General features: G+C 38.6%; 1 protein-coding gene and 2 pseudogenes across 1 annotated transcript; 2 read left to right on the top strand and 1 right to left on the bottom strand.

The window, feature by feature from the left end:
- The first annotated feature begins 997 nt into the window (after positions 1 to 997).
- Positions 998 to 10,325, top strand: LOC148724105 (uncharacterized; annotated as a pseudogene).
- A 1,516-nt stretch (positions 10,326 to 11,841) lies between these two features.
- LOC148724104 (uncharacterized) lies at positions 11,842 to 13,775 on the top strand (annotated as a pseudogene).
- Positions 13,776 to 21,304: 7,529 nt separating this feature from the next.
- LOC148724103 (uncharacterized) lies at positions 21,305 to 22,405 on the bottom strand. Its single transcript, XM_088732611.1, has one exon. The coding sequence runs from the start codon at positions 22,353 to 22,355 to the stop codon at positions 21,648 to 21,650; it is 708 nt and encodes a 235-aa protein (XP_088588737.1). The 5' UTR covers positions 22,356 to 22,405; the 3' UTR covers positions 21,305 to 21,647.
- Positions 22,406 to 25,365: the final 2,960 nt, after the last annotated feature.

The raw sequence follows: 25,365 nt of genomic DNA, 5'->3' as shown, positions 1-25,365 counted from the left end.
ACACAAACAAAACACAGAACATAAACGAGCCCGAGAACACACGCCACAATACAACTAAACGTAGGCCTAGAGATATTTATTATGCTAATTAAACCAATAAAGCGACTAACAATAACGATAATACAATGATCTAATTAATTTACAGGAATACGCTAACTTAAACTACAGTACACTAAAACTATTTACAAGATTATTACTATTAAGATAAAAAAAAGGTTTTTTTTTTAGTTCAGTTCGGTTGGGTTTCACCTTACGCCCGCGTCCGTGTTCTTCTCTTGTCCACAAATCACCACGCTCCACCAACAAACAGTGCCCTGACAAACCAAACTCCCGTTTCTCCAACCAGGTTCCTGTCTCACCAGTTCTCAACTTTGCTCGTTTCCTTCGTTTCAACTTTGCTTCGTCTTCTGACAACTTTGCAGTTTTCAACTTTTTACTTCTCGTAACTTGACTCGCTCAGACTTGTTATTGAATTAGTTACTATCTCTTCTTCCTTTAGCTCACAGTCTGGTAGATTCTTTGCACACCCGTTCCCCCGCAAATGGTTTTCTACCGTGAAATGGAACGATTGTTCTGAATGAATTTCTCAGAAATGATACTGTGCCGAGTCTCCGTCGACTCAAATTTTTCCACGCTCTTCGCTCGTAACTCACAAACCTTCACCTCACTTCTTCAAAAAAAAACCACACCGTACCAAACCACCCAAATCCTTAAATACTCATGGACGCAAGGTGCCCGAAAAGAATGAAGAAAACTATTTGATATACACAATAAAGGTTAATTACACAACAGTTTACACAAGTGAAGAATAAAAATTACGTAACAGATACAAATAATCACGAACTACACTGATCCTAAGAGAATAAAAAAAATAATTTACATTTAATAAATAAATTCCTAACACTTCCATGACAGTCGAACGACCTGAGTAACAACCGTATCTAATTTCCAGTACGCGTTATTTAATGAATCGACCACAGTTCACGCTTTATGATCATAGTACACGATCCTATTGTTTTCGTACGAGACCTGTGGCGATCGTACGACTTGGCTACGTATCCTGGTTAAATTCTTACTAATATTATAATAGTAAACTTCGGCGGGATTTTCAAAGTTGAAAAGTATCATGTTTTCGATTTCGAAACCATTCGAAGTGAAGTCATGGAGGCAGTCGGATTGTCGACGTGCGCCTTACCCCCGGCTGACATAATTACTCAGATTCTTTGCAGGGTCACAAGTACCACACTTGACCCTTGCAAGCATTGGTATCTCCTTTCGAAAGAGGTATGTGGCGTTCCTGCGCGTAAATTTTTCAAACGCGACGTATTTAAGATATTTCCCGACGAAATCCATAGTGTGGCTGCGCGGGAACTTCAGCCCGCCAAATCATCGAACGGAGTCGTAGAGTTGGACAGGATTCCCGAATTCGTTTCTGTTGTGTCCACGTTCGGTCTAGTAGCTGGTCTTCTTCGTAATAGAACAATCCCCGACGAACTTATTAATTCTGCGGGATTTATGGCTATCATAAATTTGGTGAACTCCGCCACACTAGACTTTGAGCTCGAGTGCGCGAAAAATTCATCTTTTGGCGCCAAGCTCAGTCAAGACTCGGAAGAGTTCGCTTCTTTGCTTGTCGATAGATCAGCCAGGGTAAATTCCCTTGAAGAGGAACTGAAGAAACTTCAAACACGGATTTCCGATCTCGAATCGAGCATGGAGTCCGACAATTTTTCCTTTAATTCCCCATGTTGCTCATCAACTCCATTAAGTTCGTCCAGTTCCTCGTGCAGTTCAATCGAGGACACTAAGAATCGATCTGATTTAGGAACTACAAACAAGAAACGACAAATTCTTAAAAGGTGCAGGGAGATAAGAGCTGTCCTTGACGACGTTTCTGAGAGGTACAATGAATCTATCGCAGCTGTCCTTGGAAACAGCTTCCTATACGGAACGGATGGGGAAAGGGAAAGAGTACAGGGTATTATTTCAGAAGTCGTTGATCTAGTTACAAAATCAAAGGGTTCCAAGAATGTTCTGACCGAGCTTCTTTTGCCAGAAACACTCGAAAATGTCTTCCAAAGCATTCGTGTACCAGACTGGGAGCTGTTGTTTTTTAAGCTCCAAACAAGACTCCCAGATTCTGCATGGCAAACTTTGCTGAACCTGACTAGACTAGGAAAGAGTGGGGTGAGCTGCTAATCATAGAGGCTTTGCATTCATTCAATATAATTCTTTTGTGACTTATTTTATTTTCATTACTTTGTTTCTGTGTCAATGGGCTGTCGATCATGTGAACTTTTTTCTTACCTGTAAAGTAAACCGGCCCTTTGCAGGGTTGTCTTTGAGAAAATTCATAAGTGCTCAATTTTAAATTTCATGAGGAATCATAATTTGGGGATGATTGTGTGCACCTTGATGAGACCTGCAGCACATTGATTATTTTATGAGTACATCTAACATTAGCGAAGGATTTCCGATGAGGGGGAAATTAAATTTGTTCATTCAGTTTTGTGGCTTGAAAATCTGAACACTATACACAAACCAATTATGGAGACTTCTTTTAATTGGATGTTTTCATATGCATTTCTGAACATAACTGATGTCAATCTTTTTTTTTTACCAATTACAAGGTGTCAGCTAATGTAAACCTGTTTCATTATTTTTTTGTATAGAGAGCTGGAGACACACCTGTGCTACTAACAAAAAATGAGATAAAAGCATTGAAGAAACTAGTCTTCTCTGCAGTGCAGAAAACTTTCCAAATTGCCAGGGTCAACAATGCAGATTTTGATGCTTGGAATGTGCATCTAAATTCTGTTCTCATCTGGGCAATAAGGGAGCAGCACCTCCATTCATGTGACTCAGAAAACAAAGAGTTTAACATTAAACTAGATGGACGCCCACTTGGAGGTGTGTTCTCATTTTAGTAAATTCTTTGAGGGTTGTTAGTCTTGAGTACGAAACTATAATCCCTGCTAGGTTAAGTAGAGGTACTTTTGAATTTGTTTATTTCAGGTAAAGACCAAGTAGCTGTAGGCCTGGCACCTATTGATTTTAAAAACAAAAGCTCTGAGAGTGCATTGTCCATTTACCCCCTTGCAATTGGCAACTGTAAAGAGAAAAGGTTAGTGGTGATTTAAATAAGTTGGGTCAAATGATCAGTGAACAAAAATTATAATTACTAATTTTACAATGATTATTTATAATCATTTACAAGAATTAAAAAGAAATTATAAGATGTGCATTAGATCAGAAGCTGATGCATGCCGACAATGGTGCATTTTACTGGGTTTGAAGAGGAGACTTTAAATGCTCTTCAAAATAAACATAAGTAAGAATTCTAAGTGTACTTACAATATTGCCAATATTTTTGCAGTAGATACCAGAATATTCAGAGAAGTGGAATGGCATTAATAATGTGCTTTTTCAACTTGTTTTCTTTAATTTTTGTTTTTTCATCAGGTCAAATTTGAAGCAATTACTTGAGAATCTCAATAATCAGAAAGATGTCATCAAAAAACATGGAATATGGGTTGATGGCAAAAAGTACAACATTTCTTTCACAGGTGATTTTCATTTGGGGAGAGAAAGTTAAATTCTCATGGTATATCCTGTAATCATTTCCTTAAATTCCTGTTTCTGCAGTGACTCTTGATTACAAGGCCTTGCTGCTTCTACTCAACAAAAAAAATGATGAAGATTTCCTTCTTGGTGGGAAAGGATATGGTGTGGAATTTTGTGCATTTTGTGATGCAATAAGGGTAAATATTTCTCTTGATACTTTCCTTGCTTTTATTATTCCATTGACTTATGATCAGTTAAGTTCTCTGAAAGTAGAATGGTATCAAGCCAAATTTGAGGTGGTACATGGCTGTAGTGAAAAACAGTTATCAATGACTTTATTTTGTAGAATTGAATATTTATATCCATTGGTAAAAGTGCATTAAATTAGCTAAGAAATGAAATTTAATTAAATACTTATTTTAATTGAGGCCTGTACATGCCAGGGAGTTGATGCAGATGAAACCTGTCTAGATTGTCTAAGATCAAAAGCCAACATTGGAAGGTGAGATACCTGTAATAAAATTTATTGGTATCAGACATCTTTCATGCATTTCAAATCTGATCCAATTGACTCTCTTTATTTTCTTTCTATATAGGTGTTCAGGCCTTCGAGATGATCTTAATTTCCTGTTGGAGGAAGAATTAAGCAGCATTAATCTCTGTTCTCTGCATTGTGAGATGAGAAATTGTGAACAACTTTTGGGTTCATTGGGGTTGTTTGCATATCGGGTTGGTAGCCTTGATAATTTAAACAAGATTTTGTCTGATTATGGTCCTGAAAATTGCCATGGCTTCCCAAGAGTAACGGTCAAGGAAAGAAAAGGACAGCAAACAGAAATAACTAGACAAAACATTCAAGTGGCATCTTTTTCTGGTATGGTGTTTGTACTTGATTTAATTTATTGTACTTGCATATATAGTTATCTTTTACCTTGGGGCAGTTATTTCTTATATCAGCATCAGCCAGTGCTAATTTATCAGGAATTAGTTAATTCAGTATATATTAAAAGTATGGAAGAGCTGTATTTCTCAGTAATAGCCAGATCAAAGCATTAAATAGCCAATAAAACTCATTTGAACAACCAGTTTTTTTTATAGTCAAGGTATATTTTACCTGACAAATACCATGTAGTTTTGCAACTCTATGCTAACCATGCTGTCAGTGTGTGTCATAACATGTACATTACTCCAAAATCTCAGATGGATATTCTAGAAATGATTATTCTTCAGGTTCTACTGAAAGGACAGTTCTACAGAATTTTGAAGATGTCGTCGAAAGATCACTACCCCTTGAGAAAGTGACCAAATACTATATGGAATGTCCTGGAGCTGCAAGAAATGTCATTCTTAGCTATGTTGCTTTCTTTGAAGAGCGCATAATGGTATGCAATTAACCTTTTGAACACTAGCTTCAGCAGTTCAGTCGTATGTACTTAGTCTAGTAGTTCAATGGTCATTAGAATTGCGGTGTGATTGAATCCACTGAGAATCTGTCAAAATTAAATATATGCCTTGAAAATAAGATAAAGCTTAATATAGAGTTTCAAAAACCTTGTCATAAGGAGTTGCTAACTGATAATTTTTAAATTTTTTGCCAATTGAGAAATGCAACATTTTGATTTGCAGTTTGTGAGTGACCTATTTGACAGGGGAACTTACATACGTGATTATGGCTCTACAGAGGAAACAGTTAATCTTGATGACACGAAAGGTAAAGGCTGCTGCATGAGGCCGTTTTTCCCTATAACTTAATTTTAGTACACCTCATACACTGTAGATGCTATCAATAGTTGCATTGTCACACAGTGAACTACAATATTTCTCCAATTTATTTCTAAAATTGAGCTTTGACAACCTGGAGTACCATTTTGTTGTCCTTTTTGTTTCTTCTTTGTTGTTTGTCTTGCATTGGTGCTTTCAGTGGTGTTAATTCACATGTAATAACTATTCAAATTAAGTGAATCTTGTGTCCATTCCTCACAGAGCTTAAAGCCTTTTTGCTTAAACTTGAAAAGTATTGGAAAAAAAAACAAAATGAGGTGGAAACAGCATTCCTCAAGTTGGAGGAAATGTCAAATGGTGAAGAGCCAGGCAAGAAAAAGAGGAAAAGAGGGAGAAAAATACAGCCAGAAGTTCAAATGTCCTCTAGTTCTTTTGCAAAATATGCAGCTGAACTTCAAATTGAGATGTTTTCAAAGGTAAGTTGAGAAAATTGTCCTAAATTATTCACAAATGAAAAATGAATGAGAAAAGTACTATGTTTAAAATCCACATCAGAAAATGTTATTTAAAGGTTTGCCTGATGCAGTAAGATACTAATAACAGCCAATTCATATCTGAGCTAACTTGAAGGTGATTGCCTAAAACCTTTTATACTAGGTTTGCTGTGATTGGAGAGAAATTGCTCTTACAATGCGTGAGAGAGTCTTTGAAGACCATGAAGAACAACAGATTGACATTCATGATGTGAAGGTGACTTTTTTCTACCATTAAGAACGATTGCCTTTCCATTGCTTCAAATATGGATGTAAGAGCTCTAATTATCTGAAATGAGGATGCCTTAAAAATCATTTTAATCTACTTACATACATTTGCTTTTATATGTGTTAGCTTTTGGTTTAAAACTCATGCACTCAGCTTACACCAGCAAATTGATAATTCTTAATTACACACTCAGGAAAACTGCTAGCCTCCAATTACCATACTTTATTCCCCTTTAGCTAGTCTTATACTTTTTCCACATTTATCTTCTTGGTCTTCTCATTTAAGTGCAAGGAGTGGGGATTTTTGCTAAAGAAGCTGTTTGGTTCTCATCTCGGCACTGGTGACTATGGACACCTAGTTGTTGACCACAGTGCTATGCTTCTTCGGCAATTCCGCTCTTTCTATAAGTATTCAGGGCAAGGATTTGAGTCCTCCACAAGCTACATCGCCAGTTGTATTCTAAGGCAACAATTAAACCATGATGCATCTGGGCCTGGCCATTCTTGTAAGTTAATTAACATTTATTTTGATGGGTATGCAATTATGAAACATGCACATGTTAATGAACATCTACTTTAGATGACAGTAGAACCTGTCAAAATTTCACCTTTTTCTTTCCAGTGAATCAAATCCTCACCCACTGGTATGCAACTATGCTGCTATCCCTGAGGTACTCATTCTATGAAGCACGGAATTGTATTAATGTAGGTGGGTATAGTTTTTAATATCTGTTTCAGTGAGTTTTTTAGTTTACTCTTTGTGAACTTTTAAAATAATTATGATGAAACATAGAATTAGCACTCAGGTTATTAATCCTTTTTTTTCCTAGGAAAAAAAACATTTTCCTACCGCGGATGTGGTTGGAAAAGTGTAAGTCACGATTTAAAATCATGGACTGAAGAAAAGAAATCGTGGGTGTTTGTTCTTAGTGATCTTTTTGAGCAAATGTTTGGAACTGACTACTTAACCTATTGTTTTGACAAAGATCATGGAACTAAAGTTGATGATTCCAAAACATGTGAAATTTTTGAATACTGTCATGAGTCCTGGGAAAAGCATTTCTCCATAGAAATTCCAGAACCACAAGATGATCTCAAACATCTCTGTCATCCCAGAATTCATGTTAGTTCACATGCCAATATTCATCCGTTACAGCCAGCACCCAAACGAATTAAATTTGATATTTGTGACTCAACTTTGTCTAACATCTACCCGTCATCCACTTCAGTGCTCAACTTTGCTGACTCCACACACTCAAAGAGTTATGAACATCCTGATTCTGCATCCATCATCAGCCAAACATCCCCAAAGCTTGTTGGTGACACTTCTATTTTTATTGAAGATGATGATAATGATCTCACAATACCACAGCAATGTGCACTTCAAGCTGCAATGGCTAAGGCCACAACAAGAGCTGAAGTAGCTGCCCTTTACAGCCTCATTCCTCCATTAACATCCAGATCTCCCTCTGCATTGAACCCATTTTATGAGAAGCTGCCCTTTTCAGATCCCTTCTGTCTAGCAGAGCGTCCTTGTGAAGTTGACATCCAGAGGGCTCACACAATTTTGAACAATGAACGAAAAGCTGGTAAGAATCCTAGTGGCATCGAGATTGAAGGTATCGGGCAGTTCTCTGAAAATGCCTTATCTGTCTTGCGGCGTTTCTGTGTAATCGTGTACACCCATCACAAAGTATCTGCAGAGGCTTATGGCTCCTCCAGATGAAATGCAGCCCCGAAGAACTTGTACAGATGCAAAATGCCCTTTGGAATGTTTCAGCCACTCAACCAATACTGGAGCATAGTAGTAAGAACCTCGATTCCACCTCATTTTTGGATCTTGTTGAGGAGCGATACATTGACAGTTTTGTCATAGATATTTGCATTTGCAAGTTTCTAGACATGGCAAGAGAAATTGGAAAGGGTTTCACTGTCTTCTTTCCAAGTGAGTTTTATGATTGGATGAGGTCAAATGACAAAGAATTCCAAAGGCAGAAGTTGAGAGAAACTGTAGAGCTGCTGAAACAAGCCAATGACCTCCAGCAAATATTGGTGCCAGTCTACCTGCCCAACCACTGGGGATTGATTTTTGTGGATCTAGTCAGCAGAGAGATGTATTTTGATGATGGAATGAAGTCCACTGCACCTCCCATAGCCCTTTCCTCAGTCAAAAGATCATTAGAATTGCTCTTAGAAATATACCCCTGTCATGCTGCTCTTCAAACAAAGTTTTGGCACAATTGTCACAGATTTAAGCGTTTTAGTATGCCATGTCAGACAGCAGTTGATTCTAGGATGATTGGTGTTGGAAGTTGTGGTATTGGGGTGATAATGGCAGCAAAAGATATATTATTTGATGGTGCCTTGTCCATTAACAACTTTCAATGGCAGTACTGTAATATGGATGTGCACAGGAAAGACTTGATGCTTCAGATTCTGAAGTGGAGAGACCAAGCTGGAAGTCCTGGCCATTAGAGACTTAGTGCACAACCTATTCTACCCTAAAGCCACCTCTGTTTCTCTTGTGTTGTCAGTCCATCGGCTGACTGCCTGTTGTCATCTTATAGCAGAACTGTTACAAAAAATTTGAAAATTACTTTTTGGTTTGTTTTCTTTTTGTGTTTGTTATTGTTTTTGTTCTAGTCTTTTATAAACCATGATTGTTTTATACTTACCAGTTCTGTTTCTCTTGGGTAGTCAGACTATCACTGTCTGTTGTTATCTGATGGCAGAACTATTTTTAATATTTAATTGTTATTTAATTTGTGCTCTATTTTTTTCGCTTTTGTTTGCTTTACTTTGTTTTGTTTTGTTTTTGTTTTTTTATTATTTTTTACATAAACTTTGATTGGTATCTACAAACCAGTTCTGTTTCTCTTGGGTAGTCAGTCCATTGTGGGCTGTTGTTATCTGATGGCAGAACTATCTTTTTTTTATAATTTTTATTATTTTTTTTTTGGCATAACATGTCAACCACTTCTGTCTCTCTTGGGTAGTCAGTTCATTGTGGACTGTTGTTATCTGAAGGCAGTGGTACAGACCCCTTTTTTCCACCTCAGTGTCCGTACCTTGTCGTGGTGAGGTGGCTTGAGTGCCTCAATGACCAATTGCAATACAATTCTTACACAGAATTCAGCTTTGGTCGGTGAGCTGTATTTTCTGCAGGGTAGAGGCCAGACTAACACGGACTTTGTCATTGTTGTTATTGTTATGATTATTATAATTATGATTATTATTAATGTTTTTGTTATTGTTATTATTATCATTATTGTTATCTTTATGATTGTGTTCATCACTTTGAAATGAAATAGGTTGCTCAATGAGGATGGCATGCTGAGGCAAGTAGACTACCATTTAATTCCTCCCCCTCCCCCCCCCCCCCAAATAGAAATTCAAGTGTTTCTGATGGTTTATCTCTTCAGTAAATTGTTAAAATGCAAAAAGTTTCTGTGACACGTTGTACAGAGGGCTTTCTCTTAAATAGTTGTTTTCTAATTTAAAACCACCTGCCTGGTTCTGTTTCTCTTGGGTAGTTGGTCCATGGACTGTTGTTATCTGATGGCAGAACTAATAGGTGGATCTGTTTCTCTTGGGTAGTCAGTCCATTATGGGCTGTTGTTATCTGATGGCAGAACCACCAACTTGTTCTGTTTCTCTTGGGTGGTCAGTTCATGGACTGTTGATATCTGATGGCAGAACCAGTCCCTATTTTTTTTCTGCTCTATGTTGTTAGTCCTTTATGGACAGGTATTTTTATCTGATTGCAGTATTAGCTTGCTCTTTTTGTTTTGAAAAGTGTGTTGCTTTCACTGTTTGTCACCTAGCTATCACCTGTTATTAATCATAGTCACTTTGGTCAATCAATGCTATCATTGTCCTTATATATTCTTATTACTAATTCAGCTGCTATTCTTCTCTGTTTGATACAGGGTCCACTACAGATAGCACTAGCTTAATGAAGTCCCAAAACCTTTGACAGTGAGCCAACTCAAGAAATGCAGTCCTGAAAAGATTTTGGTGTTTTCCTGTCTATTCTCGAGTTTATTTTGCCCCAGTTTCAATCACTTAGATAATCACTCAGCCAGACTATCAAAAACACCATTTAGTTCATAGATAAACATTGAAATAATGATAATGATAATAATCATAATGATAATAATCATAATGATAATAATATAAATGATAATAATAATTATTATTTTAATGGAAATAATTATAGGAATTATAGTCATAATGATTATCATTATAACTAATAAACAATTATTATTATTATTGTTATCAATGTTGTTATTATTATTTCCATCATGAATTACTAGAGATGCTTGGAAAAAAAGGTGTAGTTCCCTCCAACTCATCATTCTTTCAGTTAAGTGAACTAAGAATTCTGTGAACAGTTACTGCTTTATTCTGTCATTCCTGATGACCATAGAAATAGTGAAAGTCCCCAGATATTATCCCTCCAATATTTTTTACATGTTTTTATTTTTTTTTTTTATCCAGTGAATTTGGTTGCAGCAGAATGAAGTGCATCAGAATATAGTGTGCCCAGCTAGACATGAATTGTGCAAGCATTAAAGATTCATTCTGCTGTATTCCGGGTTTAATTTTAGCTTTCTACAGACAAGTTTGTTTCTCTAAAGAAAGAAAAACACCATTTATGGTTTTTTTTTTAAACAAACTGATAAAGACTGCGAAGAAACAGCCACCAAATTTACGGAAACATGGTGAACAAGTCAACTAGACTGTATTAGACATTATTGAAAATGTTTTAAAAACATGGTGCAGGCTATTATTACACTAAATCAAAGTATTACTTTAGAAACATAAAATCGCAGGGTCAGTTTCCCATGTCTAGTGCCTGAAAAAAGATCAGGCCACCAAATTACTTCAAATTCTCTGGTTGCTCTTCCCTCTCCATTCCCAACAACAATTTCAATGTGCTGGGTGGGAATCGTGCTTGATTTCTTGCCCCTTGCTCTTTCCTTGGCCGCCTGTAAAGCTTGGTGAGCGTTTAACAACTCATTACTCGCATTAACTTCCGTATCCCCCCGATAGCTTTTCTTTAACTGTAATGGTACAGAACTTTGGCTCAGGGCAGAAATAACATCATTGACCTCATGATCCCTGTAGTGAAAAACTTTGGATTTTTCTCTCCATACAGGGGGCCGCAAATGCCGTTTTTCTCTCGCACTGTTTAGAAAAGCATTTGGCATCCTTGCCAACAAAGCTTGGATATACGTTTCAGGAACATAATATCTTTCAACTCGACACCATTTCCCTGAAACCAAAATGATTAACAAAAGTTAGATTATTTTTGTCGTAAAATGTTCTAAGTGATTTGCTCTTTTTAAACGTAAACCTGAGTTATTTTTAAATCACATAATTGCACGTGTTATTGGTATCCCTCGAAAACCTTCCCATAGTATTAAAATCTAAGACAAGCAGGTCTTTTGACAAGGTAATGGTAACAATCGCGCTGTACAACACCAGAATTATTTTCCTGACTGTGAAAAGAGAAAAAAAAAGTCTGCAACTTCGCGTCGTACGCAACCATTCGTACGCAGTTATTACTGGTGTCCAATTTCGAGAAGAGCCCATGATTATTTTTCTTTTAGGGGTGAATTTCTCCTATGTCCCCAATTTCGTCGAAGAAAAGCGCGAACACGTAATAAAAGTAATGAGTAAGTCACAGTGAACAACCCGGCAGCGCAAAGTGACAATGCTCTACATCCCAAATGAGAAGTGTTCCTCAATTTTTAACACGAACCACCAATTCTTAACATTTTCAATTTCTACGGTTTTTTAATTTCTGCAACTTGGACATGTTCTTGAGAAGATATTAAATCAGTTAGCTTTATCGTTCCCTTCTAAATTATTTAGTCGGAAGCGCCTGACTGGACGCTGGTTTAACTTAAAACTTGTTGAGCGACGTGGCATTTTGACTGCACATTACTAATTAAACTTGATTTTGACAGCTATTTGCGCGTGATAAGAGCGGAAAAGAGAAAAATTACATACCAGCGGCTTTTGGATGTAGGGACGAATTAAGACTTTCTACAATGCCACTTATCCATTGTTTGTAATTGATAGACCTTGTCCTTATTCTTGCGGGAGGCTGTACGATCTGTTGTCCATTGTACAACTTGACAAATGTAGCCCACTCTGCCTTGAGCGCAGCAATGCGATGTTTCGATTCTCTATGTCTCAGTAGCGCAGTTGTTGTGTTGAACATCGATGAGCATATGTCGCAGCGTGTCTTGTAAATAGCTAGAGATGCCATGTTTGAGATAAGCGCTGAATATGGACAAGCGTTGAAACTGCTACTGTACTCAAAGAGCACAATAGATCGTTTTTCATTGTAAGGAGGTCTTTCACACCTCGTCTTCCGGAGGTTTTTCGACTTACGCAACATTTCTAGGATTTCATCAATAGCGCTCTGATATCTGCGCTAGTGTGATCACCTGCGACGCCTTCGAAAATTGGCATTTCAGTCTCCTTTTCTGTCGATTACTTCTCTTGATTGTGTACCTGGTAAAAGTGTTGTGCAATGGCCAGGAACAAACGCGAGGCAGTGAAGGACAAAGATAAGTTGAAAAAGATCAGAAAGGAAGCACGAAAGAGGTGGAGGCAAAAAAAAAGCCGCAAAGAAAGCGATGAAAAAGTTAGCGGCGGAAAAGAAGCTCAACGAAGATAAGGAGCGGCGAAAGCTCAGAGAGATAGACCCATCGCTAGTCGTGAGGACGACGAAGTTTCTTGGCGCTGGGACATTTGGCAGTTGCTACTTAGCCTATTACAGGGATGTGGTAGTAGCTGTCAAGGAATTTAACAAGAGAAAGAACGTCGATCTAAGAAGCGAAGTATGCCACGAAGCGACGATGATCAAACACCTGGAAGATCACCGTGGTGTCCCTCTACTCTTTGGCATCGTAACCAAGAGCGAGCCCTATCGACTTGTTACGAAATTCCACGGTGTTCAAAACAAAGGCCTCACTCTGTACAAAGCCATTAAGAAAGAAAAACTGGAAAAGCCTACTTGGCTTGGAATTTTAAAAAATCTTATTGAGGCATTGAACCACGTTCATTCGTGTGCTATTCTTCACAATGACGTGAAGAGCAATAACGTGGTAATGGAGCAACGAGGAGAGGAGTGGAATCCTGTTGTTATCGATTTTGGGAAAGCTCGCTTCTCGTCAGATCCCAAGCCGGCTATGTCCATGTCCATCAACCAACAGATGAGATATCGAGAAAAGTATCCTCACATTGCCCCCGAAATTGTAAACGGAAGTGGCAGGCAGAGTGCCCAATCGGACATATTTTCTTTAGGGAAAATAGTTTTGGCAGTGTTGGATTTGCTCCCAACAGCGACAGCGAAATCTTTAAAGGTGGCCAGAACTGCTCTTTGCGAAGAGCCTGCAGAACGCCCCTCCTTAAAGGAACTATCAGAGGCACTCTGAACATATTAGATATAGGTACATTTTCAGTTATATATATGGTTATCTTCTAATTTATTTTCTCTCGGCTGGCTTCTTTAAAAAATGAGTATTTCTCCCATTTAACTTTTAGTGCGTAGTAAATGCGCTTTTATTTTCTTCTCACCAGTATGTCAACGACCAAATCAGTGTATATTTAGTAATTTCAAACGTTCTTGTTATTGGTAAGCACGTTCTACGAGTGTTTACAGTGTAAAATACCTCTATTTAGATTAAAACAAGTTATAATTTCGCTTCACGTTGTCTTCTCTCCAGTATGTAACCAACAAAACGTTTCTCCGAAAAATAAATCCTCCCTTCAAAATCGAAGATTTTCTGGGTTTCCGCAAATTCGTATTTTTCCAAATTCCCTTTTATATGTTATGTTGATTTGTCTTTTCTTCAACGTATAATTTAGTTCAGCGTCGATCATTTATCATCTTCAGCACAAAATATTCCGATCTTTAAGTTTAACTGTAAAATTTCTTTGGCTTACTTTGTGCGCATTAAAAAAAACGCTAAAGTAAACATGACTTCATTCCACGCGTGAGTTTAACCTGGAAAATGCCTGCACGCGAGTGACGCCGACATTACCGCGTGTCCCTTTCTGGAAAACATTCGTGTTATGACAAGAAAGGACGGCTTAAAGGTTTTGCATGGGTTACCCAAACCATGCAATTTTGACGCCGAAAAGTGCCAAAAAGTAATTACAGAAACCTCATCCGCAACACCTTGAACGTGCTGTGGGCGCGAACTGAGGTCTTGTCTTACAGTTAATAATTGCCAGGCGGAACTCAGATCCGGCTAAGCCTAATTTGCATAAATTTTTTCGGTGCGCAAAGCTCGTCATGTTATCTCGATTATTCTTTATACATTCCATTTGATCATTAATTCCTTCAAAGGAACAAAGATGCTATCCAAGTATCGTATAGCATATTTTCAATAAAGAAGACTACCGTGCTGTTTTCCTTATCACTACGACTATTGATTCTGCAAAGACATTGGGGCACTCAGACCATCCCATCACCAGCAAGTACAATGTTTTTTCCATTACTGGAATCATTATGAAAAATATAATTAATTTAATGGTAACTCGATGAGTGTTAGACTCAATATGTAATAACATGCTTCAGTTGATGAGGGAAATTACTGAGTAAACCTACCTAGAAGTCCAAATGTTTTCGCAAGGAACTCATGATTTCGAATGTGTGCTTGACTTCCGCGTAATGTCTTCACAATGCTGAGGTCAACGTCAAAGGGGTTTGTTTTTTTTCCTTTCAGTTAGATACTACCATTTGCGTTCAACCGTGAAGCATGAACGTTTTTTCATGTATGTTTATTTTTCAAACGAGACAGTTTCCCATGCAGACAACTGTGACGATGGGACCAATGAAAATGTTTCGTTTGGAGCACGAAACTATGAATGTTTGTCAAACAAACTTGGCAAATCATGTTCACATGGTGTGCAGGTTTGACAAAATTAGTCATCCTTTCAGGTTTGTGCTGAACACTTGACGCCCGTGCAAATATGTGTTTAGTGCAAATGAAGGTCATCTATGACTAATATTCTTCCAAGCGTATCACTGCCTTTTTCATAGGGGAGGAGGAGCTTTTGGAATACGATTTCCAAACTTTCAAGGAACGTATTGTAAGAAAAGTCCCTTACCTAGCCAGAATAACAAGCCTCTCTGCTACGCCACTTCATATAACAATGAATGACGAAATCAACGAGGTCGACATATCTCCAGTATATTTTGCGTTTCAACTCAAGGAAATACTGTCAAAAGGAAAAACATCACCTTATAAGCATTTACATTCGGATCGCCATCAGTTTAGGGGGTCGGGACTGATTAGTGTGAAGTCAACATGAATCCACCGCCAAATCGGCCAAAACATTTACCAGCATTGTAAACTGACATCCTATAGGTCAAGCAGTACATTAAAAATCACGATATCCGGTCTTTGTGAAAATATTTCCATCTCCACGTATATTTACTTATTTCCCTCACCAAAGCATTTTATTGCTTCTGTTACATTTCTCAGCCCATTAACTATAATAGTAAAACATTTTCCCAGTAGGCTTAAGATATATAATCATAGCTTCCTTATCAAGTTAATGCATTTGCCCTGCTATTAAATTGATTCCAAATTATGATTTTTCTACGTGTAGTTTACAAAATGTCAAAGCTTAGCTATAAAGGAATCGATTAAAGACGCATAGCGAACCAAACCCAGGTGTTCACAGAAAAACATGGCCTACACTTAGACATTATGATTATACCACGACCTTTTCAGTTGTCAAGATATCCTTCGAGGTCTCGGTGTCAAGTAAACTAACATAACTACGATAACAAACAATTTCTAACAGCTACTTTGTTAAAGGGAATTAAAAGTTGCTGATGAGCACTTTTCAGGTATATGTCCTGATTACAAAAGAGCAATTTTCAACGAACGAAACGGATAAGAGGGACAAGGGTAACGTAGATTGACAGAGGTAAAGTCTCATTCACTATCAATTCGCAAATTATATCCGTCCTGAATAAAAAACGTAGACAATAATGTTCAGCTCTTCGTATGCACCGAGACCATTTATAGGTTGAGATGCGAAAGGAAGCGCGTGACTCTGTTGCCCAGTTTCTGATTGACTTCTTCGCGAACTTGGTCGTAAACATCTTCCTTTAAAATGAGGACTTCGGCAGACATCTGCAATGTTATGTCCTGCTTTTCCCTCTTCGCGAAGAAATAGTTGTCTTTTATTTCTGTGGACTGAAAATAGCAACCAAGGTGGGAAACGCTAACCTGCTCGTTCTTGTCAACTGTGCATGCCAAAATCTGGAAGTTACCACGATTGCTCTCAATGCTGTTGGATTCGAAAAGGGTTAACGCACTTTTGGATTTCTCTAAACTCTCGATTGTGTCTTTCAAAGCCCTCTTCTCACCCTCGTCAACTTTTAAGGCCCCACTGCATGGCTAGAAATCTCGGACACGTACGCGCAGTTGAATGGTCCAGAATGAGCAAAAGCGAGTCACGCAACTCCTCACGACTTAGAGACTTAACTGAGAAAATAGATTTAAAATCCCAGTTACCTCCTTACTCCATTGCAAAGTCTCAAATGTTCACTGACAGTTATTTAGTACGACCCGAGACCCAAAATATTCTTAGAACATTGTCGGCTTCCACATCGTAATCGTTGCGTTTCTTCAAGATTAACAGTACAGATGATGCTATGTAGTAACAGTATGGCGGCAGTGCAAGAACAACATCACCAGCTCTCCGTAGATGTCCTTTCGCCGGAAATCTTTGGAGTGTAACAACTTTGTTCACTGCGATTTTAAAAGCGTCGAAGCCACACTTCAAGACACAGTAAATCATATTTCTCAGGTCTTCATATCCATTGCGTTTTTAGGTCTTGTTTCTCTGAAATTGTGATATTTTCTGGTCGAGGAATGATGATATTCCTACGGAACCGTGCGGCGAAATCCACCATAAAAGTAGCACACTTCTTTGCTATTTCTTTGATCAAACATGTTGTTTTCAATCTCCCCGGGTAACCTGGCTTTCTTTACGGTAACCCGGCTTTCTTTCTTCCAGTCTCTTTTTATCTTATTGCCCGGAAATTTAAAACCTGGGGGATCTGAGGCTGGACTCTCCTGATGGCGCGAAAACGCGGCGCGAAACTTAAAGGTCACCCAGCAACACAACGAGTTATTTTGAATATGCAAATTTCAGCATCAGGAGAGCCCGATTTCCGGATCCCAAGATATTAATTATTTTCTGGGCAACAAGATTTCAGCATCACCTGCATTATTATACAGTGAAATGCCTGACAAAACTTTATCAAAAGAGGAGGTGAATGTGCTTATAAATGGAACAGTTTCTTCACAACACCTTAACTACAAACATCTGGACTATGTTGTAAAACAAGCAATTGCTGGTGATCAAGTTGTGTACAGGATGGCTATCCGAAACACTATACTGTTGCAGTGGGCAAGTTTAAAGGACTCCGAGAAAAACCACATCGACTTGCTTAACGACATTATACCTGGAACTGTTCTGAGAATTAAAAGAGATTCCAAACGAATGAAAGAACGCTTGCGAGTTACGACCATTCGTCTAACTGGGAGCTTAAGGGAAAAGAGGATGGGTAAAATGGATTGGACGTCTCTGATGGGGGATGAAAGAAAAAAATTACTCAAAAATCTTCCTGCAAAATTGGAGAGCTCAAAGGATTCCATCCACCGTAATACTGCCCAGACCGTTATTAAAATATGGAGGGTATTTTTCTGAGCCCTACATATAATCCATCAAATCCTTCTACTTGTGTGCGATTGGTCTAAATGCACCTCGCGACCTAATATTCCCCAGTTATTGTTGGTTTATGATCTTAATATACACGTAGTATTGGACATTTTTAATGTTTTTAAAACAATTAATCCTCAGCACATCCAAGTTCTAAAATTTTATCCACTTTCCTCAAAGGACTTTGCAGACATTTATTTCCACACAGTATCATCATTGTTGCCAGAGCAATGAGAAAAATGTGGAGCAAAGGTAGGGTAGGTCCAATATGATACAATTATTATGTTTGGCTAATGTTTCCAAACAGATTTCTGCTAAATGCTTCATTCCAAAGAAAAGTATAACCTTATTCTGCAGATAAGAGAATGGATCAAACTTTTTCTGTCGCTTGCAAATTCCTGTAAGGGGTATGCAAACAGGAATGTGACGCCTTATATGCATGCTGCTGCATATCACTTGCAAGATGTCATCGACAGATTTGGTAGTGTAAAACACTTCAGTGGCCAAGGTACTGTCAGTGTCACTGGCTATTTTAATTTAGAACAAACTACATGTATGGCCAGTGAAACAATACCAATAAACTAACTTAACTGGTTTCCCTTTACACAGGCGTAGAAAAAAATAATGATGTGGCAAGAGCAGTTGCCCTTCACAAATCAAGAAACTGGGATAGCCCAGCAGATGTCATCAGAGCAGAGCACCGCCTTGCACAGTTGAGCCACAGAGAGAGGAGAAAAAGAAAATACAACAAACAAAATGAGGATTTCTGGAGTACTGGAAAAAAGATTTGATGTGTAATAAAAAGAGACAATGTGTCAGGTCCCAAAATGTGCAAGCAACTGAAAGCACCTCTCTCAACAGCAATCACAGTAATGGGATGACCTCAACTGTCAATTCACAAAATTCTGGCAGGAATTCAACCAGCAATAAGAGAAAGCATGCAAGCACAAAAAGGAAAGCTGGTGCTACCACTAAAAAGTTTAAAAGAACCAAAAACAGATAAGGAATAACTGAACAGATCTTTTGTATACTGAAGTTAATATTAAGAAAAGCAATATAGTATCATTGCTGTGGGTTACATTGCCTGAGAATAACATTTCAAGTCTTGAAAATGATTTATTTTTTCGAATGTACAATTTCAAGTTTCTGAATGTATTTGCTGCTAAATTTATACTGCACATTACTTTAGGCAGCAACTTTAATAAAGTCCACGGTTATCTTTTCTTGAAAAGCCCTTGTTGATTCAGTGATCATACCTTCTCTTATATGATAGTTTTTGGTTGACCATGAAATAAAATGTCTTATCTTCATTGGGAACAAAACTTTTGTTCCCTGCCCGTGAAGGTCAAGTAAACAATGCCAATTAGGAGGAAAAATGATGGAGAAAATTCTTCTTGTGCTAAAAGTTTCCACTGTCCATTTATCACTCCCTTCTTTCCAAAAAAGTGTTGAAATACATCTTCTCTGAACTCTATAGTCACTTGCTTCCTTTGTTTAGATGCTTTCAAAGAAGCAGCAATGGCCACTCTAAGCCTGGAAACTTCATTTAATATGACATTCCTGTCTGGCTTGGGATGCTTGTAGTATCTATTCATGATTAAAATAAATACAGATTAACAGAATCGAAATGACCCATTATGCACTAAAGTATAAGCAAGAACCAATTCCAAGGCCATATTCTGGAACACGACGAACGGTAAACACTGCAAAAATGTTTACTTCAGACAAAGCTGGTTCAAATGCTCTTGAGGCTCCCATGAAGCCTCAAATGAACTAAAATTCTTCCATTTCACCAGATATTCTCTCCCCTTAAGAGTAAAAAATAAAAATATTTCAGTTTCCTATTAAATACTCGCAAAATTACGCGTAGTTTGCGGCTTAACACAATTGAAGCGTAGGATTTATTGAAATTCTCCTGACACACTACCTACGAATTAAAACATTCTCTGTAGGAGAATATCTAAACTGATAATTAGCGAAAGTTACCTTTTCAGACCATTTCTCTAAACCAACTTAATGTTTGCAGAAGTCTTAGAAAAAATATAATTATTGAGAATCAATTTACTAATAGCATAATCCCCTTTAAAACGAAATTGATAATTTTTTTGGCCTGCATTCCGGGGATTTCCTTACGAGTTTCGCTTACCTGAATCACAAACTTACTTGCTGTCCTTGGCGGCTTGAAATTACCCTTTCCACCTCGAAAAAACGCCCGCCATCCACCGTACATCTCCTTGCCTTCAATTCTCTACAAATGTTAGCAACAGTAACGTTATTTAAATCCGCGAAAAAGCCGATGGATCTCTTCCCACGCGTCCGACTTGACGGACTTGACGCTATCTTGTTCAGAAGTCACGCTGAATTGCGTGTTGCTTCCCAGCCAACGGCGTACACGGATTTAACTTCTGTGATTGGCAGGTCAAGTCACGCTCCAATCTTCCCATGTCCGAGATTTCTAGCCATGGAAGACGTTGATCACAACATCAGAGATCGTAAATTCATTTGGAAACTGGAAGCGTATCTCTCGAACGGTTTGAAACTTTGCGTAACCCACCCGACTTCCGACGCCACCTTCCTATAAAACGCGTACCAATCACTGGGGTTAGTGAAGCGGTTGTACTTCTTGTTTGCTGCCAACTGAGAAAGCAGGGTGGAATTGAGCACGTCCTTCTTCCGTTGCTGATTGGTCACGGAACTAAAGGAAACAAGACTGCCTCCATCGACGAAACCAGTTTCAGAAAACGCAATGGGACCAATTCCTGGGGGTGTGGACTACTCTTCAAGTTCGATCGTTTTTATAACGTTAGTCAGGTCCATTTTGAAAACAATGAAAGGGAAGAGACGAAACAGGCTTGTGCTTCACCTTACGGCCCCAATCGGAAAATAATCTCGAGAATCGATTGATAATAAGCGCCATGAGCAAGAGACATATATGGTGATGAAACTATACTATTGGTCAGGTTCGACGACACAAACAGAGCGGCTTAAGCGCTATATTGGGCTTTACGCCGATAACAAAAGCTACAGCGGAAGTTTCTGCCTTAAAGACCTCAAGCGTGTCAATAGCGTCTTAATTCAAAATTTGTCTATTGTACTATTGTGAGTTCTATATGCATTCCTTTCCTTCTCAGACAAGACTGACAACCCGTAGGACTGAGAGAGCACATGCTTCGCACGAGTGACCTGAAGAACATCTGTCCTTGTAGAGCTCAGCGGCGAAACAAACCACCTGCGACTGACAACTTATTCGAAGAAATTTAGATCTATACTTAAAAAACGGTGTGGAGCGCCCCTTCTTTCGGAGGGAAATGAACTGGAGTCTGCAACAGACGGACTACGAATGCAAAGAATATTTTCTAATGACTTAACCTCTTCTTGTAAGAATAGAATGTAAGAAGAAGAAAGGAAAAAGCCTTTAAAAAGGGAAATAGAAACCAAGCTCATCAAACTCTTATTGAGAAAGGTAAACAATTTTTAGACCAAACTACTTTCTGAATGTTTTAATACACACCATTTTATTAAAAATGACTCCCACAGTGATTGCACGGTACATCATGAGCAGTTTCCTCAGGGACTATATATGGAAACCTTACAGAAGTAAGTTAACATTACTGATGATATCGATAATAAAGCGTTACTCAAACTGGAAAAAAAGCTAAAAGCCAAAGTATTGATTTTGCATGAAAGCAAGTCTCTTTCCTCTACGTACATTTAGCTCCTTAAAAAACGAAAAAAACAAAACCAGGAAAAAATGAAAACAAGACGATATCGCTAAACTTGACCTGCTGCAATGTTCAAAGCAATGTTCAGTTCGCAGCTCATTTTAAGAGTCTAGATATCCAGATTGTGGACAAAATCTTTAGCGCGTTTGCCCAACCTGTTGATGACGCCTTGGCGAACTTGCGTGTACACATCTTCGTTTAGGGTGAAGACTTGAGTTGACTTGTGCAATTGTATTTCTTGAAAGTTGTAAGAGAAGAAAAAGTAGTCGCTCGATACCTTATTGGCTTTAAAATAGGCACCAATGAAAGCAAGGCTGACCTGACCATTGGTAACTGTGCATGGCAGGATTTGGAAGCGACCATTATTGCTTGATGTACTATTCTTATTGAACAGAGTTAGGCCCTCTGGCGACTTCTTTAAGCTATCCAAGGTGTCCTTTACGACTGACACAAGTTGCTTGTCTTCACCAATCATTGCGCTCAAAAGCTCCAAAGTCACCTCGGATAACTTGAAGGAATCAGCACTAGATTTGTACTCGTCGAAGCTGAAACCTTGCAAAATCCAGCCTAGCTTTCCCAGTACGTAACCGTAAAACTCGTACCAGTCTGTAGCCTGCTCCTTTTTGGGGTACTTCTTGGTTGCCGCCAGCTGTGCAAACAAAGTGGAGTTTTGGACGTCTTCCAACTGTTGACCGCTCAGGTTATCGGTAAAGGAAGCAAGACTACCAGCAACAACTTTGCCCTGAGATGAATCAGGAGTCAGAGACTCGTCGAGTTCGAGGGAACATATAAATTCTAGAGCTGCCTGGCTCGACATGGTGATAGTTCGTGGACGCTCTGATAATACACACGAGAGCTTAAATCCCGCTGGCTAGCGCTTTTAAGAGCTTCAAAACAATAGAATATTTGTTTAACACGCTACCACGGACTATAAATGGTAAAGTGGCGATCCTATTGGTCAGGTTTTTCGATCCTTGACCACCGGCAATCAAAGAATTGAGTTCATTGAATTGAAATTTGTCGGAGCGGTTCTTTAGCGGATAATTCCGTTGTCTCGGTTAGCTTTTCGTCACTGCCTACTTAGCTTTTTTTACCTCTTTTCTTTTCTATGGCGTCGAATTTGCTTGAGTGCTCAGTGCATCTTTCTATGTTTTGCCTCTGCCTACAATACTACACACGGTGAAAGTAAATCTAGGCCATCAATCTGCAAAGACTTGTTTTTCTTTCAGTTTTAAGTGGGTGAATAACAAATACTTAAACACATGCTTTTTGAGTTTTCAGCCAAAAGTCCAACTGAAACCTTCAAGTGTTTTAATGAAAAAGAGTAGAAGTGATGATCTTCATGTTAATGCATATAGAACTCACAATAGTACAATAGACAAATTTTGAATTAAGATACTATTGACACGCTTGAGGTCTTTAAGGCAGAAACTTCCGCTGTAGCTTTTGTTATCGGCGTAAAGCCCAATATAGCGCTTAAGCCGCTCTGTTTGTGTCGTCGAACCTGACCAATAGTATAGTTTCATCACCATATATGTCTCTTGCTCATGGCGCTTATTATCAATCGATTCTCGAGATTATTTCCGAGTGGGGCCGTAAGGTAGAGCACAAGCCTGTTTCGTCTCTTCCCTTTCATTGCCTTCAAAATGGACCTGACTAACATTATAAAAACGATCGAACTTGAAGAGTATTCCACACCCCCAGGAATTGGTCCCATTGCGTTTTCTGAAACTGGTTTCGTCGATGGAGGCAGTCTTGTTTCCTTTAGTTCCGTGACCAATCAGCAACGGAAGAAGGACGTGCTCAATTCCACCCTGCTTTCTCAGTTGGCAGCAAACAAGAAGTACAACCGCTTCACTAACCCCAGCGATTGGTACGCGTTTTATAGGAAGGTGGCGTCAGAAGTCGGATGGGTTACGCAAAGTTTCAAACCGTTCGAGAGATACGCTTCCTTTCCAAATGAATTTACGATCTCTGATGTTGTGATCAACGTCTTCAGTGGGGCCTTAAAAGTTGACGAGGGTGAGAAGAGGGCTTTGAAAGACACAATCGAGAGTTTAGAGAAATCCAAAAGTGCGTTAACCCTTTTCGAATCCAACAGCATTGAGAGCAATCGTGGTAACTTCCAGATTTTTGCATGCACAGTTGACGAGAACGAGCAGATTAGCGCTTCCCACCTTGGTTGCTATTTTCAGTCCACAGAAATAAAAGACAACTATTTCTTCGCGAAGAGGGAAAAGCAGGACATAACATTGCAGATGTCGGCAGAAGTCCTTATTTTAAAGGAAGATGTTTACGACCAAGTTCGCGAAGAAGTCAATCAGAAACTGGGCAACAGAGTCACGCGCTTCCTTTCGCATCTAAACCTATAAATGGTCTCGGTGCATACGAAGAGCTGAACATTATTGTCTACGTTTTTTATTCAGGACGGATATAGTTTGGGAATTGATAGCGAATGAGACTTTACCTCTGCCAATCTATGTTACCCTTGTCCCTCTTATCCGTTTCGTTCGTTGAAAATTGCTCTTTTGTAATCAGGACATATACCTGAAAAGTGCTCATCAGCAACTTTTAATTCCCTTTAACAAAGTAGCTGTCAGAAATTGTTTGTTATCGTAGGTATGTTAGTTTAGTTGACACCGAGACCTCGAAGGATATCATGACAACTGAAAAAGTCTTGGTATAATCATAATGTCTAAGCGTAGGTCATGTTTTTTTGTGAACACCTGGGTTTGGTTCACTATGCGTCTTTAATTGATTCCTTTATAGTTAAGCTTTGACATTTTGTAAAATTAGCTGCGAACTGAACATTGCTTTGAACATTGCAGCAGGTCAAGTTTAGCGATATCGTCCTGTTTTCATTTTTTTTTGATTTTTTGTTTTCGTTTTTTAAGGAGCTAAATGTACGTAGAGGAAAGAGACTTGCTTTTATGCAAAATCAATACTTTGGCTTTAAGCTTTTTTTCCAGTTTGAGTAACGCTTTATTATCGATATCATCAGTAATGTTAACTTACTTCTGTAAAGTTTCCATATATAGTCCCTGAGGAAACTGCTCATGATGTACCGTGCAATCACTGTGGGAGTCATTTTTAATAAAATGGTATGTATTAAAACATTCAGAAAGTAGTTTGGTCTAAAAATTGTTTACCTTTCTCAATAAGAGTTTGATGAGCTTGATTTCTATTTTCCTTTTAAAAGGCTTTTTCCTTTCTTCTTTTTACATTCTATACTTACAAGAAGAGGTTAAGTCATTAGAAATATTCTTTGCATTCGTAGTCCGTCTGTTACAGACTCCAGTTCATTTCCCTCCGAATGAAGGGGCGACCCCACACCGTTTTTTAAGTATAGATCTAAATTTCTAAATTTCTTCGAATCAGCTGTCAGTCACAGATGGCTTGTTTCGCCGCTGAGCTCTACAAGGACAGATGTTCTTCAGGTCACTCGTACGAAGCATGTTCTCTCTCAGTCCTACGGGTTGTCAGTCCTGTCTGAGAAGGAAAGGAATGCATGTAGAACTCACAATAGTACAGGAGACAAATTTTGAATTAAGACGCTATTGACACGCTTGTGGTCTTTAAGGCAGAAACTTCCGCTGTAGCTTTTGTTATCGGCGTAAAGCCCAATATAGCGCTTAAGCCGCTCTGTTTGTGTCGTCGAACCTGACCAATAGTATAGTTTCATCACCATATATGTCTCTTGCTCATGGCGCTTATTATCAATCGATTCTCGAGATTATTTCCGAGTGGGGCCGTAAGGTAGAGCACAAGCCTGTTTCGTCTCTTCCCTTTCATTGCCTTCAAAATGGACCTGACTAACATTATAAAAA

Source organism: Stylophora pistillata, chromosome 9, assembly GCF_964205215.1.
Source record: "Stylophora pistillata chromosome 9, jaStyPist1.2, whole genome shotgun sequence".
NCBI lineage: Eukaryota > Metazoa > Cnidaria > Anthozoa > Scleractinia > Pocilloporidae > Stylophora > Stylophora pistillata.
The sequence above is the reverse complement of the archived record's forward strand: the minus strand, read 5'-3'. Positions and strand labels throughout refer to the sequence as shown.